The sequence below is a fragment of the Puma concolor genome, chromosome C2 (assembly GCF_028749965.1).
Source record: "Puma concolor isolate L17-30 chromosome C2, mPumCon1.1.hap2, whole genome shotgun sequence".
Classification (NCBI taxonomy): domain Eukaryota; kingdom Metazoa; phylum Chordata; class Mammalia; order Carnivora; family Felidae; genus Puma; species Puma concolor.
The window spans coordinates 15,487,953-15,507,309 of NC_141675.1; the positions used below are offsets into that span (position 1 = coordinate 15,487,953).

Genomic DNA, 19,357 nt, shown 5'->3' on the forward strand with positions numbered 1-19,357 from the left:
TTATCCAACTATATTTATTGACAAATTATTCAGATCTTCTATATCCTAATTTAGGTCAATGATAAATTGGTGTGTAAAAATCTCCTACTGCTATTGTGTGTTTTGTTTGTTCTTTAATTGAGTGGATGTCTTCCTCAGTTCAGGCTTATAACAGAATGCCATGGACTGGGTGGTTTATAAGCAACAGAAGTTTATTTCTCGCACTTGTAGAGGCTACAAAATCCAAGATCAAGGTACTGGCAGATTTGGTGTCTGGTGAGGCTTGCTTCCTGGTTCACCGAGGGCTGTCTTCTCACTGTGTCCAATGTATGTTGAAGGGGCAAGAGAGCTTTCTGGGGTTTCTTTTATTCTTTTTTTTTTTTTTTTTTTAATTTTTTTTTTCAACGTTTATTTATTTTTGGGACAGAGAGAGACAGAGCATGAACGGGGGAGGGGCAGAGAGAGAGGGAGACACAGAATCGGAAACAGGCTCCAGGCTCTGAGCCATCAGCCCAGAGCCCGACGCGGGGCTCGAACTCCCGGACCGCGAGATAGTGACCTGGCTGAAGTCGGACGCTTAACCGACTGCGCCACCCAGGCGCCCCATCTGGGGTTTCTTTTAAAAGGACACTAGTCTCATTCAATCCCCTTCATGCAAGCTCTGCATTCATGATCTAACCGTCTCCCAAAGGCCCCCCTCTTAATACCATCCCATTGGGGATTAGTATCTCAACGTATAAATTTTAGGGGAGCACACATCATTCCATAATAGTGGTCTTTATATTTCTAAAACATTCTATTTTGTTTATGTTTATGCATTTTACTGTAAATATGTTATGGTTCATAAATCTGGATTTTCAATTGTACCTTTCATCCGTGACAAGTGGCTGTCATTGAACTAAATACTTTTTTATTTGCTCATCCCAAGTGTTTCCTCTGTTTCATATTAGTATTGTAAATTATCATTTTGTTGTGGCTCTCAGTCATATTTATTATTTCTTGCTGTTGTATTGAATTTGTAATGACTCCGTCTGGAATTCTTTGTGTTTTCATTGACTATCAAGAACCCTCCTTTTGTGTATGACCTGTTTCTTTTCTTAGACAATGAACCCATTGGTATGCTTGTTAGTTTATAGTTTTCATACATTTGAAAAAAGAAAGAAATTGAGTTATCAATTTAAAACCACTGAATCTTCCAGTGTTGGTACAATAAATTAAGGTGACAATCTCTAAATGTGGTAAACAAAGCAAAGTACAATCCTTATTTCACTTTTTCTGTTTCTCCCTTTCTCCAATTTAAACTGCTAACATTTGAAGAACAGGGTGGAGTAGAAATTACTTGAGTGACTATGGTATCCCTGTGCCTTATTTTTAAATTTTTTTTTTTTTTCAACGTTTATTTATTTTTGGGACAGAGAGAGACAGAGCATGAACGGGGGAGGGGCAGAGAGAGGGAGACACAGAATCGGAAACAGGCTCCAGGCTCCGAGCCATCAGCCCAGAGCCTGACGCGGGGCTCGAACTCACGGACCGCGAGATCGTGACCTGGCTGAAGTCGGACGCTTAACCGACTGCGCCACCCAGGCGCCCCTGTGCCTTATTTTTAAAATATGTTGCATCTGGCAATCTTTCTAACATACTTGACAGGTCATTTTCCTGTTGTATTGGGAAATAAACAAAGCACAAAGAAGATAGCTAATTTTCCACAGTCCCATGGTGTCAAGATGTCATTCCATTCAGCCACACCAGGTTCATTGCAAAATTGATTTATTTTCTCCATAAAGAGCTGGCATCCCATGGACCACACAGATAACAGTTAATTCCTAAATGGAACACAATAAATTTGGTACTGAATGAAGGGCTTTATTTCTTTCTGTTTTGAAAGCCTGCAGCTATTGTATTTAAAAGAGAGAAGAAAGAATTATTTTTATAAACTTTCAGATTGTTAAAATTAATTTCCGTGGTGTTGGAAGTTGGGAATGTGGAGATTTTAAAGGTTAATGCTTCTAATTAAAGTATGAAGCTGCTTACCTTGCATTTCACTGACTTGAAAAAGAAACGTTTAGGTAGACCATTTAGCTCCTTGCTTACAGGAGGGAAACTAGCGATTCAGTGCAGATAAAACGGTGGTAAAAATTGACCCTCATTCTTGAACTTTTACACAGAAATCTTGGAGTCATACAGTGGATGATTGCTTTTATTTTAAACTTTAATTTTAGTCAGGTTAATAGAGACAATAATCAATTATGGCAGACCAGAATGTCAGCAAAACCAAGTATTAAGGAAAATAATTTCTAGGGGCGCCTGGGTGGCGCAGTCGGTTAAGCGTCCGATTTCAGCCAGGTCACGATCTCGCGGTCCGTGAGTTCGAGCCCCGCGTCAGGCTCTGGGCGGATGGCTCAGAGCCTGGAGCCTGTTTCCGATTCTGTGTCTCCCTCTCTCTCTGCCCCTCCCCCGTTCATGCTCTGTCTCTCTCTGTCCCAAAAATAAACAAACGTTGAAAAAAAAAAATTAAAAAAAAAAAGGAAAATAATTTCTTTTGTCATGTCAGGGTTACAGTCAGCCAGGAACAGTTGTAAAAAGTGGCTTCATTCTTTCTCCCTTGCCCTTTAAAATCTCTTTCTTCTTTACTCCTCTTCTCCTTTTGGGGTTCACATCATTCCATATTAGTGGTCTCTATATTTCTAAAACATTCTATTTTGTTTATGTTTATGCATTTTATTGCAAATATGCTATGGTTCATGAATCTTTATTTTCAGTTGTACCTTTCATCAGTGACAAGTGGCTGTCATTGAACTAAATACTTTTTTATTTGCTCATCCCAAGTGTTTCCTTTGTTTCATATTAGTATTGTCAATGATCATTTTTGTTGTGGCTCTCGGTCACATTTATAATTTCTTGTTCTTGCATTTGAATACGTAATGACTCTGTTTGGAATTCTTTGTCATCGTCAACCAGTCTGTCAATACTCTGGCCATTGATTCCCTGTGTTTTAATCTTTTCTCTCTAATTTCTCCTCATCAATTTCCTGGGAACATCTACAGTGTTTAACATAAAAGAAGAGATCACTTATTGTGAGATGCAGACATCGGCCTCAGGGAAGATACCGTGGGTGGAGGCTTTTCTGTACTCCCCAAATCACACTGAATCTGGTTTTACTGATAGCTTTCTTTGTTGGGGTTTAGCAAATGATTTACCTACCAGGAGCAGGGAGACAGAGTGAAATCCATGGTGAGAAGGCTGCCAGAGGCCTTGGCAAAAGTTTTTCGTATATTCAGAGTTACAGAGCTTCTGTTTTAGAGGTGAAAGAAGAATACTTTTCTTTTCTTCCTCAGCCACATCAGATTATGGATTTAGGATCTATTTGCCCAGCACTTTGTGAGGAAATACAGTGAGGATTCAGTCCTAAGACATCTACAATGAAAAAGAATGAATGAGTTCTTACAAATGACTTGAAATATGTGCTAGTTGCCTTTTGGAATAAAAAACCTTTGTTTTGTTTAAAAATCTTAAGCAAAAAACAGGCTTTACTTGTGTAGCAAAAGTAATGTATCATCAAAAACTGTTTATTTGCTCACAGATTTGCTTTTGAGTAGCAAGTGATCTAATTTTGAAAGTAATGTTGATTCTATCCTCAGAATTTAGGTCATACTGAAAAATAAATTTTAGTTTTGTTACAACACTGTATAAATATATATGTCATCAAGATGTTTTTAAACTTTAATTGACGGACACAGCATTTTAAACTAAGAATAGATCTCACAAATCTCCCTTTCTTACAGAGATGAGAAAATCGAGACCTTCCAAAGGTCAAATAGGTGCTTGATGCCACAGAACAATTAAATGCTAATTAACTCATGAAATCTACTTTTACTCTAAATAACGAATCTAGTTTCTCCATAGCACTTAGTATGTTTTTATTTATTTACTTATAGGTTAGTTAGTTGCCTCCCTTGGTATAACAGAAACTCCCGTGAGGCCAGGGATTTTTTGGTGTGTTTCACGCTGTGTCCCAACATCTACAGTAGTTCCTGGCACAGGGCAGGTGTTCCATTCACATTTATTTAGTAGATGCAAGTGTGATTAGGGAAGAGTACGGGCTGTGGTGCTGCTACGATTTAGTGTCAGGCCATCTGTGTTTGCTGACTTGGTAAGAGAAGATTTCATGAGATAGGGAGAACTTGATCTGTATGTGAAAGGGTGACATTGCTTGGTGGTGAAGGGAGTGAACACCCTAGGTAAGTGTTGCCATGAATGAGGAGCAAAGATCTGGAGGGAGGTTGGCATAGGTGAGACCGTGTGAGAGTAGGCAGCCACTAGTGTTTCGAGCTCACGCATACTTTTTTCAGATCGACCTGGTCGAAAACATAGCCTGACAGCACGGTCAGCACTACCAATCTTTTTCACCGAGTGTGGTGAAAGTCCTTGGCCAGTCTTTGACTTCAATAGGTCAAAGGTCAAATACTTGTTTTGTGTAGTTGTCCAGTCAGACATCTGTCTTCGGGATTCAGAAATATGATGGTCCCATCTTCACTACCATGTCCGTTGGGATGCCTGTTGTTTTCTAAGCCACTTATTATAATAATCCTCATGAAAGGTGCCAGATTTCTCTATATAAATAATAATGACAGTGATGATGATGATGATGGTGGTGGTGGTGGTGGTGGTGGTGGTGGTGGTGGTGGTGGCACTTTGCATTTGTATAGCACATAGAATTTTTCATGACACTTGCACTTATATTATCTCATGGACAGATCCTAAAGAATTAATTGCAGTGTCATATAAAATGATCTGAAATCAATTGTGCCACCTGGGCAATGTCCACTGATCCTAGTGGGCAGATGAAAATTGAATCTAACTTAACTTTTCATTTTCCAGTTAACACAACACATCAATTAAAGCAGATTGATGTCCACACTGATATTCATAGGTCCTATTTTGCATAAGACAGCAACAATCTATCCTTTTTACTATCATGAGTTTTATCCATATTACATATAAATGCTTTCCCAGTTTAAAGAAGTACTGCATTAATCAGTGAAATGATGGGTCAGTTTTAGTTTTAAAAGTCATCTCCTACTCGTTAATGGAAAATATATTGATAATTCTTCCAGTGAGTGTCTTGGCACTCTAGTTTAGAAGATGTTACTGAAGGTCTGAATCATACATCTCCCTGAATGCAATCCACAGGAGGCAGGTGAGCCAATATGAAGGTTTGGCATCTAGAAACTGGTCATGGCCTACCTTGACCTTGGAACTAATGAGGCTACTATGGATGAATCATAGTCCAGTGTATTTATTATTTAACTAAATCACTTACAGATAAGATACGCTCATTGTTGTAAAAATTGGGCCTGGATTTAACATTTCAGATATTTATATGTGTTTTGTACTTTAAGATGCTGCTTATATTTAAAAGAACTTTTTAATCATCGATTTCACTGGTGTTAAAACCATTAATACATGTGTCTATGCAACATGAGAGAAATGTGATGCCTTTTGAGAAATGTCCCCAATACCCCATAAAAGTACACTGCTTTCATTATTTTTATAAAGCAAGTGAAGAAAACCATACTTAGTATGTAAATAGCTTTTTGTTTGCCTTTCTATAAGAAGGACTACTTGAACACTAACAAAGGAGAGTACACAAGTAATACTGCAACTAGGGTTGCCAGATAAAACACAGGATTGCCAAATAAAATGTGAGTTTCAGATAAACAAAGAGTTTTTCAGTTTGTGTCTCAAATATTGTATTTTTAGTGTAAATAAGTCCCCAAATACTGCACGTTTTAGTAAACCAAATTCCACTGAGTATCCTGGAGTTTTATTGGTTACATCTGCCAGTCCTAGATGCAACTAGGGGCCAGCACGCCCTAAAATTTATGATCGAAGTGTGGCCAGTTTTCTTCAGGCATAGTATATTTTTCTGTGGTTCTTGACCTGTCGTCTAATTCTCTTTTCTCTCTGTAAGAAGTTTGTATTTAAAACAATCTTGGAACTGTTCTGTGTAACTACCTGCTTACTGGCAGCAGTCTTCTATGAGCTGAGAACATTTCCATGATACCAGGGTACATAACCTCAACAGATAAAACTTTAAGAGACTGTTAACATCCAGAGTGGTATTACCCATTGGCTCTCCTCAACTGTGGGGCTCATAGGCATGAATTAATATATTTTATATTCCAAATTGATCAGTTTCTTCTCCCACACCTGATCCACTTGTATCTATGTTAATGATACTGATTCCTACCCCATCATCCAGGCCAGACACTTGGGAGCCTGGAAATGAGGGGTCTTCCCTTCCCTTATGCTTCTTCTCACATCCAGTTAGTTCTGAGGAATCTCTCTTCTCCCTATTTCCTTAACTCCCACATTAGTGGCAGCTCACCCCGCTCTCTGCCTCTCCTCCAGCTCACTTCTTTCACTCTTCCGTGGTGGGGAACGCACTGGATGGACCAGAATGCACTTTCACGTCCGTGGTCTAGTGAAACTGGACCATATTCTATCTATGCCTGTAGGTGCTTAATAAGTAGGGTCTCACAGAAAAAAATTCAGAACACGGATGGATCCTGCAACTGCATTCACCATTCTGCCTAGAGTCCTTTTTGCTAAACTCTGCTCATCTCACTGAATATCTGAGTATCACATTGCTCACTCTCTCCAGAAAATGTGCCTAGCCACTTATTCCCTCTGGCTTCTCCCAGCTGCCCTCATCTCTATTAATTTTCATTGACTCCCATCCCACCATAGTGATTGTTTTTTGAGCTATTTCTCAGAAATATTATACCTACCTCCCGAAACCATAAACATGTGCCCCAACATGTGCACAACACACGCGCGCGCGCGCACACACACACACACACACACACACAGATATGCACTTACTTGTGTGATTGCATGCACTTTATCCATCCTATTACTGCTATATTGAATCATTCTAAGATAGAGCATGATTTGCTTTTCAGTCTCAACAAACTATAATTACTGGGCTATACAGTTAATTATGTCACTTCAGGTCAGATTTTTATCCTCATGAATTCATATGGGCTTTTGTCTCCTGGATTGAGCAAATAGTGGATCTTGGGTTCCCAGATAGATAGATTGTATTCTTTTTTTTTTTTTTAATTTTTTTTTTTAACGTTTATTTATCTTTGAGACAGAGAGAGACAGAGCATGAATGGGGGAGGGTCAGAGAGAGGGAGACACAGAATCTGAAACAGGCTCCAGGGTCTGAGCTGTCAGCACAGAGCCCGACGCGGGGCTCAAACTCACAGACCGCGAGATCATGACCTGAGCCGAAGTCAGCTGCTTAACCGACTGAGCCACCCAGGCGCCCCAGTTTGTATTCTTTTAAAATGTATATTTTTGTTTCTTTTTCATTAACATTGACAAATTCTCTTTTTCCTTTTTCTTTCCGGTAGTGTAGGGAGATGAAAGTTTGATAGCCAGAACCTGAGAATGTACTTTTTTAATAGACTCAGAATTAATACATTGCAGTGTGATACAAAAATCCTTTTTCTATCCTTACCCGCTGAAGCAAATAATATTGGGCGAATTATTTCAATAAAAGAAACCTATCTCTAAAAATTTAGCCTTAACTGTGTCCCAAACTTCTCAACATTCTTTTATTAGTAATTTCTAACATTTGCTAGGCAAAATTTTCTTTTATGATGTCTCCCAACACCACTTCTAAGATGCTACATCATTATATTGCTGATGAGATACTTTCTCAATGATAGTTTTTCGATTTCTCTAAAAATTCTAATTTCTTCTCCAATTTCATATACCCTTCAACAAATGAATCTGCTTCAGCTCTAGTATTTCTTTCTGCTCATTAGTGCTGTATATAAGATCGTTCTTATGAACTCACAGCTGTCACATAAGTTTATCTTCTGGGGCAAGAACTAGCATTTGGAAGGTTAAGTTTATCTGTGGGTCACTAGTATGATAATGGTGGGTACACCAAGAATTGGGGATAAATCTGAAAAGGCAGATGCTGTGGAAACATTGGCTCTTGAGATCGGAAAGGTCCAATGGGATGCAGAGTAGTCAGCCCTGAGTCTCTCAGATTAAGGGAAAGCTCCCATGCACATACATGCACACACACACATCTTTAAAAGCCAAAGGATTGTTTGAAGTATAAATGAAAGTAGAGGCAGAAGTAGAAAAATGAAGAGAAATGTTTGCCTCAGGAGGTAATATCAGGGCAAAGATAGTCACAGGTCCCACCAGGCATTATGAAGAAAACAGGCCCTAGGGTTTAAGATGGCTCCCTGAAGGGACTCTTAAAAACTGAGAACAAACTGAGGGCTGATGGGGGGTGGGAGGGAGGGGAGGGTGGGTGATGGGTACTGAGGAGGGCATCTGTTGGGATGAGCACTGGGTGTTGTATGGAAACCAATTTGACAATAAATTTCATATATTTAAAAAAAAAAAATAAGATGGCTCCCTGGAGGTGACTATTTCCCTGACAGCAGCATCTGCAGAGATGTCTTGGCCCTTTTGCTATACCTCAGAAATAGCCCTTGGAATTCAAAAAAGCATGAGGGCTGTTGACCTAGGATGGGTGGGTTCTCAGCTCTGATTTGTAAACTAGGCAAATCATTCAGGTTCAGCGCTTTAACCCTAAGAATCAGTGGTTTGTGACAGAGACGCTACAAGCCCCCTGTGTGTGCCTGAGGGGCATGTGGATGGTGAGTAGATCTGGGAGTTGTTCCCATATGGTTTCAATGGAAGCCTTGGGTGTGAAAGAAATTATCCAAAAAGAGAGTGAAGAATGAGAGCAAAACAGCATTTAACACGTGGGTGAAAGAAAGAAGTGCCATTATATGGGAACTGCGAGGCAGGAAGGGACTACCCTTTCTAATATTGCAACCTGCCTCCCCACATCCATTCCTAACTTCCTTTATTCTAATCTAAGTTTTCTATTTCCTATAGCATTTATCACCTACTAAAATAGTATATAATTTACTTTTTAATCATTGTGTTGTGCTGTGTTTTTTATCTTCCCTGCCTCTTCTTACTGGAAGGTAAGCTTCATGAGGGCAAGTATTCCAAGCAGTTAATGTATTCCAAGCAGGTAGAACAGTCCTGGTACTTTGGAGGTACTTTGTAACTATTTATTGAATAAATGAAAAAAATATATATCTCAACAAGTAAGTTTCAGTCAGTAGTGTCAGAAACTGCAAGGAAGTCACCTAAAACAAGTGAGGCAATTAGTAACCCATTGGGGTTCTAGGGAGAAGTTGTATCAATGGCAAGATAGGAATAAATGCCGGACCACCGTTGGGTTGAATGATGGATGGTGTTGAAGCAGTGAAGAGGGCCAGCAGGAATTACTCTTTCAAAAAACTGCTTGGAAATGAGGAAAACGGTGGTACTTACAGGAGGACTTGGGATCAAGGAAGGATTTTACATGTTTTGTTGTTGCTGTTTTTAATGGGTTAGACTCACAGGGCAATGGCAGAATGTGATCTGGTCCTAAGAAGTGGTGAAGGGATAAGCTTTCCATTATGGGAAGGTCTCTTTAGTGGCTGTGGAGAGCATGGCCTGGAGCAGGAGACACTAGGGTCAAGGACACAACTGGGCCGTGGCTTTCAGGGATAATAACTGGGAATGCTGTTCTCCCTGATCATGCCCTGGGTCTCTTCTCCACTGGCTTTCATTGACCATCATTACTTCCCCTCTGCCCTGTTCTTCCACTTCAACCCCATGGAATGCCTTCTGAGATTAGCAGTCTCCTCTTAATCTCTTCTCTTCACCTCCTGGCTTTAGGTGAAAACTAGTTGTTTCCTGAAGGTCCTGTGATGATGTTTGGGGTTGGGCCTTTGTGAAGTGATTAGGTTTAGATGAGGTCGGGAAGATGGGATCGATCCTTTTATAAGAAACACTAGGGGCGCCTGGGTGGCGCAGTCGGTTAAGCGTCCGACTTCAGCCAGGTCACGATCTCGCGGTCCGTGAGTTTGAGCCCCGCGTCAGGCTCTGGGCTGATGGCTCGGAGCCTGGAGCCTGTTTCTGATTCTGTGTCTCCCTCTCTCTCTGCCCCTCCCCCGTTCATGCTCTGTCTCTCTCTGTCCCAAAAATAAATAAAAACGTTGAAAAAAAATTTAAAAAAAAAAAAAAAAAAAAGAAAGAAACACTAGAGGGGCACCTGGGTGGCTCAGTTAGTTAAGCAACTGACTTTGGCTCAGGTCCTGATCTCACCAGCAGTGAGTTCGAGCCCCTCCTCAGGCTTTGTGTTGACAGCTCAGAGCCTGAAGCCTGCTTCAGATTCTGTGTCTCCTTCTCTCTCTGTTCCTCCCCTGCTTACACTCTCTTTCTCACAAAAATAAATAAACATTAAAAAAAATTTTTTTTTTAAGAAACACTGGAGATCAATCACCCCTCCGTGCCATCTTCCCCTCCCCCAACCCCACCCAGCCATAGGAGGATACAGCAGGAAGGTGGCCATCTGCAGGCCAGGAAGAAGGCCCTTATTGGGAAACAGGACTGGCTAGTACCTTGATCTTAGACTTCCCAGCTTTCTGAATTGTGAGAAATAAATTCCTGTTTATTCCTGCTTAGACATCCCATCTTTGGCGTTTTGTTATGGCATCTCAAACTGGATAACACACTCTTTTATTTATTTTGCTGTTCAATTAAAAAAATACAAAATCTGGTGCTAAGAGTGCTCATTGCTACTGGGGCATTGTCATTTCCAAGCATTTTCAGCTGATAGAGTGAGGAGATACATGTGTATACTAACCTGTGTACATTCACATATCTTTATCTATTTCTGTATGCAATCACCTGTATCCATAATAGGCTAAACACAAGTTCACGGTGTTGTCTCTACCTCTGTTTTATTGCCTTGTGATCGAGTACACCTCCCTTTTTCCTTGCTTATCAGTAGACTCCCTCCAACAGTGAGAAGTCTGGCTTTCGCCATCTGCTAATTCCAGACTGCATGAGTAGCAGTGTCAGAATTGTCACTCTTTACTCCTATAGGACATTACTCTGTTGACTAGAGAATAGTCCTAATGTATAATCCCAATGAACAGTCCTAATGACAGTTTTCCCTGTCATCTCACTGCTTCCAAAATATGGAATGTTTCACAGATTCGCATGACGTCCTTGTGGAGATGCCGGGCTAATCTTCACTGTATCATTCTAATTTTCACATACGTGCTGACAAAGTAAGTGCCAATGATCCAACTTAAGAAAGACGACTATATGACTACTGCAGGAAAAAGGAATATACTTATTTATACATAAAACCTTTTAACATCTGTTATCTAACTTCATTTACTTTGGTCCATTTAAAGGAAAAAGTCTCCCCTCCAAACTTATATGAATTATCATATTACTGAATTACTTAAGAGTTATAAAAATATTCATATTTTAAAATGTTTTAAAAGACATCTAGGTCCAATACTCTCCTTGTTTAGCTCATTTAGTAAATAAGAATCCTTGGCGGGGCACCTGGGTGGCTCAGTCGGTTGGGCGTCTGACCTCAGCTCAGGTCATGATCTCACACTCCATGAGTTAGAGCCCCGCATCGGGCTCTGTGCTGACAGCTCGGAGCCTGGATTCCGTGTCTCCCTTTCTGTCTGCCCCTCCCCTGCTCATGCTCTGTATCTCTCTGTCTCAAAAATAAATAAAAACATTAAAAAAAGTTAAAAAATAGAAATAGAAATAAATCCTTGGCAATTAGCAACTTAATTGTTCATATATCAGGGAAGGACTAGTAGTGGAATTTTAAAATCTGAACAAAAAGTTTATGTTTTTAAAAAATTAAGCATCCTCTCAACCTCATCTATCGTCTACATCATTTTTACTATCAATTTGTGAATTTATGACTTATTAAAACAGAGGTAGTGGTTAGTGTCCAGCCCCATCTGAAAGGCTACTCAGTCTATATGAGTTATGTTTACTTATTTATTAGAATATTTATAATAAATGCACATTGTTCCTTGCCATCCACCTAACTCTTTACTATCCCTGACTTCACTTAAAATTTTTTTCCAGCACTATTGAGGTATTAACAAGTAAAAATTGTATATATTTAAGGTATACCATGTGATGTTTCAATATATTTACACATTGTGAAATAATTACCACAATCAGGTTAATTAACATATTCATCACCTCACATAGTTACCTCTTTGTGTGTGTGACGAGAATACTTGTGATCTACTCTTTTAGCAAATTTCAAGTATATAGTACATTATGATTAACTGTAGTCACCATATTGTACATGGTAAAAGTAAATACATTTTTATTGCCATATAACTGACCATGGCTGTGATTTTAACACACATAATTGTAAATATTTTAATCTTTGTCAGAAGAGCCCCTATGTTTGTTTAATATTGTCTAAGTTATGTTTTCTTTGATCATTAAAAGATTTTATGGGGCGCCTGGGTGGCGCAGTCGGTTAAGCGTCCGACTTCAGCCAGGTCACGATCTCGCGGTCCGTGAGTTCGAGCCCTGCTTCAGGCTCTGGGCTGATGGCTCAGAGCCTGGAGCCTGTTTCCAATTCTGTGTCTCCCTCTCTCTCTGCCCCTCCCCCGTTCATGCTCTGTCTCTCTCTGTCCCAAAAATAAATAAACTTTGAAAAAAAAAAAGTTTAAAAAAAAAAAAAGATTTTAGATGATTGGATCATCTGGGAATGATCATTTTTTACATGCAGCATAATCTTTTTGTTCGGAAAAATGAAAACCTATTTTCATTCAAATCAAATCAAATTTCAATCAAATTGTGTGTGTGTACTATTTAACTTTTTTCTCTTAAAGGAAGCATTGCTAGCTATAAATCTCTGTATTTTTCTAAATGTAGTTGGGCTCACCTTAAACAGAGAAATTGGAAATCATTACAAGACAGCAAATTATTTTACAATGGGTTTCAAATAATAATCACCAAAAAACTTATATGATATTGGTAAGATGTGATTGAATCAATGGCTTTAGCCATATTTCCAAAAGGCTGGGTTCTTTTGAAGGTGAAAAACACATAAGTAGGTTTTTTCATAGAACCTGCATTAGTTTTCTAAGTCTGCCATAACAAAATACCACAGACTGGGCGGCTTAAATTTCTTTTCTCATAGTTCTGAAGGCTGAGAGTCCAGGATCAAAGTGTTGGCCAGTTTAGTTTCCTTTGAGGCCTGTCTCCTCTGGCTTGCAGATGCCCGGAGTCCACCCTCTTGTTGCCTCTTCACATGGTGGTTGTTCTGTCTGTGTGCACTCATGGGGAGAAGGACACCAATCAGACTGGAGTAGGGCCCATCCTAGAGGCATCGTCTTAACTTGATCATCTCATACAGAATTTATTGTAAAATATGGTCACATTCCGAGGTAGTGGGATTGGGACTTTGACATACGAATCTTGGGGGACACAATTGAGACCATAACAACATTTTGTTGTGGCTTCTTCTCAAAATCAGACTCTGCGTTCTATTTGTCGTTGCTTTTGGTTGTAATTAGGAAACTCTTACCTCAGAGGATATTTGAAGTTTATCCCAGCAGCAAAGTGATATGAGAGTTGGCAGGTGTATTGCTTGTCTTTCATTTCCCTTTCTTAATTCTTTTCCGGAAAAGGAATTCTCGGTCTTTTTTCAGGGGCTCACGCACAGCATTGATTCAAGGGCTCATGCACAGCTTTGAGAATCTGATGAGATCTATTATAACAGTTAACTTCAACAAACTGCCTCAAAACTTGGTGGCCTAATGCAATAAACGTTTTAAAAGCATCAATACACTGGTGCATTGGGCAAATTGGGCTGGTCTCACTGAGGACTGCTGATTAGAGTATTGGCTGGGCTCAGTATGTGTGGTCACCTGGTTTCCAGTGGCTTCACGCACAGGTTTGTTGGTAGGCTGGCTGTGGGTAGTGGGTGGAGGTAATTGGGCCACGCGTTACCATCATCCAGCAGGCAAACCTGGGCTCAGTCACCTGGTTGTGGTCATAGGATTCTCCAGGGCAGGAAGGGAGAGAAAGCCCCAAAGAGTATTTTCTAACCCTCTCCTTATATCACTTTTGCTTGTATCTTCTTGGCCAAAGCAAGTCACATCAAGTGCAGTTTTAAAGGGTAGAGAAATAGACCCCACGCCCTGCTGGGAGCTGCAAAGCTAGAGTGCAAAGGGGAATGCCTGTTGGAATGAGCAGGGTTTGTGGTCTCCGGTGAGAAGGAGGAGATGGAATGATGAGAACAATAAACTGAGTAAATTCTGTTCCTACAAGTGTTTTCCCCCAGGTTGAGTGATTGTTTTTGTGAGAACAAATGAAGGCTATTTTCCAAAGAAGTACAGATGCTGGCTGTTGAGAGTGAACGCATAGCGGGAACAGGAAATGGAAAAGGGGTCTAAGGGGAAATGGGCGGAACACTCGTAGCATCTGCTTCATGAGCGTTTGGAAATAGGAAACAAGTCCTCTGACTTCTCAGTAGATTAAAACATGAGAAATTTTTCTGTGGGAGGCCAAGGACATTTTTTTTTTCTCTGGAGGACATTATTTCTTGTTAAGGCATTTTCTTTTAAATGTGAACAGTTGACAGGTGACAACAGGAGACACTTATTATACAGTTAGAACCAGCAGAGTCCTAAAAATTTCATTCCCATTTCCCCCACTTCCATGCTATTGAGCTCAAAGACACCAAATATGAAAATGCCCAACTGAGAGACCTAGAAATCATACCTTCCTCTGCAAGCACATAACATAAATCTAAAACTAGGAATTCTTCTTCAATAATCTCGCAAAAATAGCAACTCCTTGGATATTCTTTTTTTTTTTTTTTAACGTTTATTTATTATTTTTGAGACAGAGAGAGACAGAGCATGAATGAGTGACGGTCAGAGAGAGAGGGAGACACAGAATCTGAAACAGGCTCCAGGCTCTGAGCTGTCAGTACAGGGCCCGACGCAGGGCTTGAACTCACGGACCGCGAGATCATGACCTGAGCTGAAGTCAGACGTTTAACTGACCGAGCCACCCATGCGCCCCTCCTTGGATATTCTTAATAGTCAACATTGATTTATGTCTACTCTGGTTGTTCTAATATCAATTTATCAGTTTCTTTATACCTTATTCCACCATCAAATCTAACCCTTAATCTCTGTTTATGTAGAGGGCTGAGCATAGTCCTAAATACATACAGAAGTGAATTGCTGAAGTACTTAATTTAGGATGTGTGGGTATTAAGTGCTTTAAACCCTTTCCTGAGTTTCACTCTACAAATATGATAGAGGAGACTTCTATTACTCCAAAATATCCAGGAGAATTGCACTCCCCTCCACTTAAAAAAATGTCAAAACCATAAACTCTCACACCTTAAATTCATTTAAAGGCTGACAGCATCCATGTCCAGATTGGAAATGTGATTTCAGAAGAGATGAACAGGTTGGATGTTGTCATTTTCTGCAACATATTTAAATATGGTCTTCCTCCTACTTTATAGGCTAGAGTTGAAGAGCAATGGGAGGGGCTGTATCAGTCAGTTATCCCATACTAATGCTGTATGACAAATCACAAATATTTCAGTGGCATTCAACAATAAGCATTTATTGGGGCGCCTGAGTGGCTCAGTTGGTTGAGCATCTGACTTCAGCTCAAGTCATGATCTCACAGTTTGTGGGTTCGAGCCCCACATTGGGGCTCTGTGCTGACAGCTCAGAGCCTGGAGTCTGCTTTGGATTCTGTGTCTCCCTCTCTCTATGCCCCTTCCCACTTGCGCTCTGTCTGTGTGTGTCTCTCTCTCTCAAAAATAAATAAACATTAAAAAAATTTAAAAAAACAATAAGCATTTATTGTTAGACTCCTAGGTCTGGGTCTTCTGGGCAAGCTCTCCTTCCTTCAGGCTGTAGGTTTATGCAGTGTCTGGGGCAGATCTCCTCCATGTATTTTATGCTGGACCCAGGCTGGTGGGACAACAGCCACTGGGATATGTTCTTCTCTTGGTAATGGACAGAAGCTCCTCAAAGGACAAATGAAAGCACTCAATATTTGCTAAGACAAAGGCTCTGGTCTGGTTCACTGTCATTTCCGTATTCCACTGGCCACACCAACACAAAACAAAACCAAAGGCAGAGGTGGGTAATGACCACTTCCCAAGAGACCGTCGTAAGGGTGAGATGTGCAAAATCTTCAGAATAGGAAAGATCCAGAGCCAACAATTCCTTCTACCACAGAGAGGTGATTGTTTCTGGAAATAACTTCCTTAGGCACTTAATAGGCAATATTTATATGGTTCATTGATATTTAGTGCTTAAAATGGAATTGCTTGATGGTGCTTCTTGATTCATCTGAGTCTGGGAGAATTCAAAGATAGTTTTCAATATATTTATTTGAATTAGTGATAAAGAGTTTCCATTTTTTCCCCTCATATCTCCAACTATTGCTTGAAAATTGGACTTCTTTCTGTGCTGATTTCTTCTGCCTTTTACAGTATCTATTAACAACCTTATTTTAATTCAGCCCTGAGGTACTGAAGAGCGAGCCGTATGGGGAGAAGGCTGATGTCTGGGCGGCAGGCTGCATCCTTTATCAGATGGCAACTCTGAATCCTCCCTTCTACAGCACCAACATGCTCTCCCTGGCTACAAAAGTAAGCAGTGTTGGGAGACAGAAGGGTCTTGTGTTGCTAAAAATGCCATTTCTTTTCTCCCTAAATAGATCATTTGTGGTTTTTATGAAAATGTCAATTAAAAGCAGGCACATTGTTTTATTAACCACGTGATCTAGTTCATTATTTCCCCCCTTTCTTCTAAATATACATCATGTGCTATGGCACATTTCCCCCTATAATTGTCTTCATTTATCATAGAAAATTATACAAATAAATCTATCAAATTACTTTTGGTCTTTTATTTTTAATTGTGGTTTGGATTGCCTACAATTGGCATATTATATTATCCTACACATCATTTATTATGAATCTGAGGCTAACTTTAACTCAGCTTGAAGAATACAATCTGTGCTCGAGAACTGTTTACTTGATGTTAATTTTTTATTTGTTGGGATGTTTTTGTTTCTGATTAAAATGTGTGCATGGTCATAATGCTTATTGAGCAGCTTTCATGTTGTGGCCAAGTAGTGTAGATACTCGTGGCCTCTTTATGTCCATCACACTAGTCTGTCTGTTTTGCAGATAGTGCAGGCGGTATATGAACCAGTGCCAGAAGGCACCTACTCTGAGAAAGTGACAGATACCATCAGCAGGTAATTATCCTCACAGCTCTGAACCGATAGGGATCGTCAAGAAAGACCTCGCATCTCTCCGAATTTACTGTGTCCATATTCATGAAGAAGAAGGGCTGCCACATAATCCAAACCCAGAAAAATATTTGTGTATCATCAGTAATGGTGACCATTTGGAAGCCACTAAAGTGTCCAAGAGGAGGTAGTGTCTGCACTTGCAATATTATGCAGGCATCAGAATGATTATTCAGAGGGCTTTGTATCAGGCCGTAAAACAAATACGGTAAGAAGCTAAGTAAAGCAAACAGGATGTAAAGCTGTTTGTAACTCTGAGAAAAACTGTAAATATATGCACAGATGTGAGAAAAGGCTAGACAAGGACATAGGAAACTGGCAAAGGCCATGCAAAATGATAAAATTGCAAGCACATTTTCATTTCTATTTTTAAATTGGTAATGTTATGTTGTATAATAATTCCTCAAAGAAAGTCAGAAAGAAGCGCTCCGTCCGGCAGTATAGTAGGATTTTAATGAAAGTCATTTCCCGTTGCATTCACAAAGTTCTGACCTCACAGGGCTTGTCCCCGCTGACCTGTCACCCTTCCGTCCCACTTTCCCTCTGCTCCCTTGGTGCTCCCTCCCTCCCTGCAGCCACAGGGAGCTCCCTGTGAGTCCTGGCATGCGACTGCCTCTGGACCTTTGTCCTCCCTCTTGCCTTTTCCTGGACTTCTCTTCCCTCTGGTAAGTGCATGGCATAGGCCCCATTTCATTCATGTCTCTGATGTTATTTGCCATCATCAGGGAGCCTGCCTGATCTCCCCACAGCCTCTCTGCTTTCTGGCCCTCTTGCCTGCTTTACAAAGCACATGGCACCCATCCCTTGACATGTTAGACAGGTCCATGCAGACTTGTTTCCTTATTGTCTGTCTTGTCCCCACCAGAAGGAAAACTCTCCAGGAGCAGGGTCTTCTCCAGTCTCATTCATAGCTCTTTAGAGCCCAGAGCAGTGCCTGGTACAAGACAGACCCTTAACAAATACTGGTTCTATGAATAAATGACTTGTTTTCTGGCTGTTATTTATATATGAATGTATGCTCCTAAGTTGGCTCAAGACTACTTATCTGCCCCATCAAGCTCAGTCAAATCCTCATTATTATTATAGAAATCCCAGACTCCCCCAAGATAGAATATCTGTCCATTCTCCTGCCCAGTTGCCTTTAAACTTGGTTCTGTACCTGCCCCAGCACCTAGCACCACCTCTGATGGAATGTAAGAGATGTATTCCCTTCACTTTCTCCTCTGAGCCTGTCGTTCACATTAATAGGTACTCTCACAGTTTGTAGGATTACATATTGAAACTTTCCTTGTTCAGCACAGTGCTGTCCTACAGTTAAGGGGCCCAGGCCCAGCTGGGGCTGAGTTTCACTAACTGTAGACTCTGAACAAACATTGGACCATCTTTCTGCATCTCTGTTCCCTCATCCAGTTAAAATGGGGGCTGTAATAATACCAAACTCATCAGGCTGGTGTGATAATTATACAAAGTAACTATGAAAATCACTTAGCATAGAGCTTGGCAAATGGTAAATCTTAAGCAATATTGGCAATTATCATTGTTAATATTATGGGAAATGAGCTGAAACCCCTTTCGGAATAATCTGAATTCTGCATATATTAGATCATGCCCTGTTGCTAATGAATCCAGACAAATGTATTTAAATTGCTCGTCTCCACAATTTGATCCTATTATCTGCTATTTGTTTTCTGGAAAGTGCCTTAAAAATTCAAGAAGTCTCCGGAGATGTGAAGACAAGAATACCAGATTTAGTCATTTAATTTCTCCTTTTCATAGGTATTTGAGTGCCATAAAGACCAGGGGAGGGGTGGTGCAGAGAAAATGTACAGAGACATTATTCTGAGTTTGTGGCACTGGGCAAACGGGACCATAATTTGCTTCTGACAGGCTCCCTGGCTGCTGGTATCCATGTGTCTTGGGGCTAACAGGTTAGTGGAGGAGTCAGATACCAATATTACATGTAAAGTTTAAGAACATCAATAGATTCTGGAATCAGCTGGATTTTATTGATTGATCGATCGATCGATCTATCTTTTAATGTTTATTTATTTTTGAGAGAGAAAGAGAGACGGAGCAGGGGAAGGGCAGAGAGTGAGGGAGACACAGAATCTGAAGCAGGCTCCAGGGTCCGAGC

The 19,357-nt window shown here is 40.3% G+C and overlaps 1 protein-coding gene and 1 non-coding gene across 17 annotated transcripts in view; one reads left to right on the forward strand and one right to left on the reverse strand.

Annotated features, from left to right (window-relative positions):
- Positions 1-19,357, forward strand: part of NEK10 (NIMA related kinase 10) — a 228,850-nt gene that overhangs the window by 120,993 nt on the left and 88,500 nt on the right. For all 16 annotated transcript variants that reach the window (XR_015239919.1, XM_086674176.1, XM_086674172.1 and 13 more), the window contains 2 exons: positions 16,426-16,555; positions 17,099-17,169. Coding sequence is in view for 15 of the 16 variants with exons in the window: in XM_086674176.1 (XP_086530302.1) it covers positions 16,426-16,555; positions 17,099-17,169 (201 nt within the window). In the remaining variant the exon portion in view is untranslated. The remainder of the gene's footprint in view (positions 1-16,425; positions 16,556-17,098; positions 17,170-19,357) is intronic.
- On the reverse strand, positions 11,055-11,161 carry LOC112850558 (U6 spliceosomal RNA). Its single transcript, XR_003222677.1, has one exon. It is a non-coding gene; the product is annotated as a U6 spliceosomal RNA (small nuclear RNA).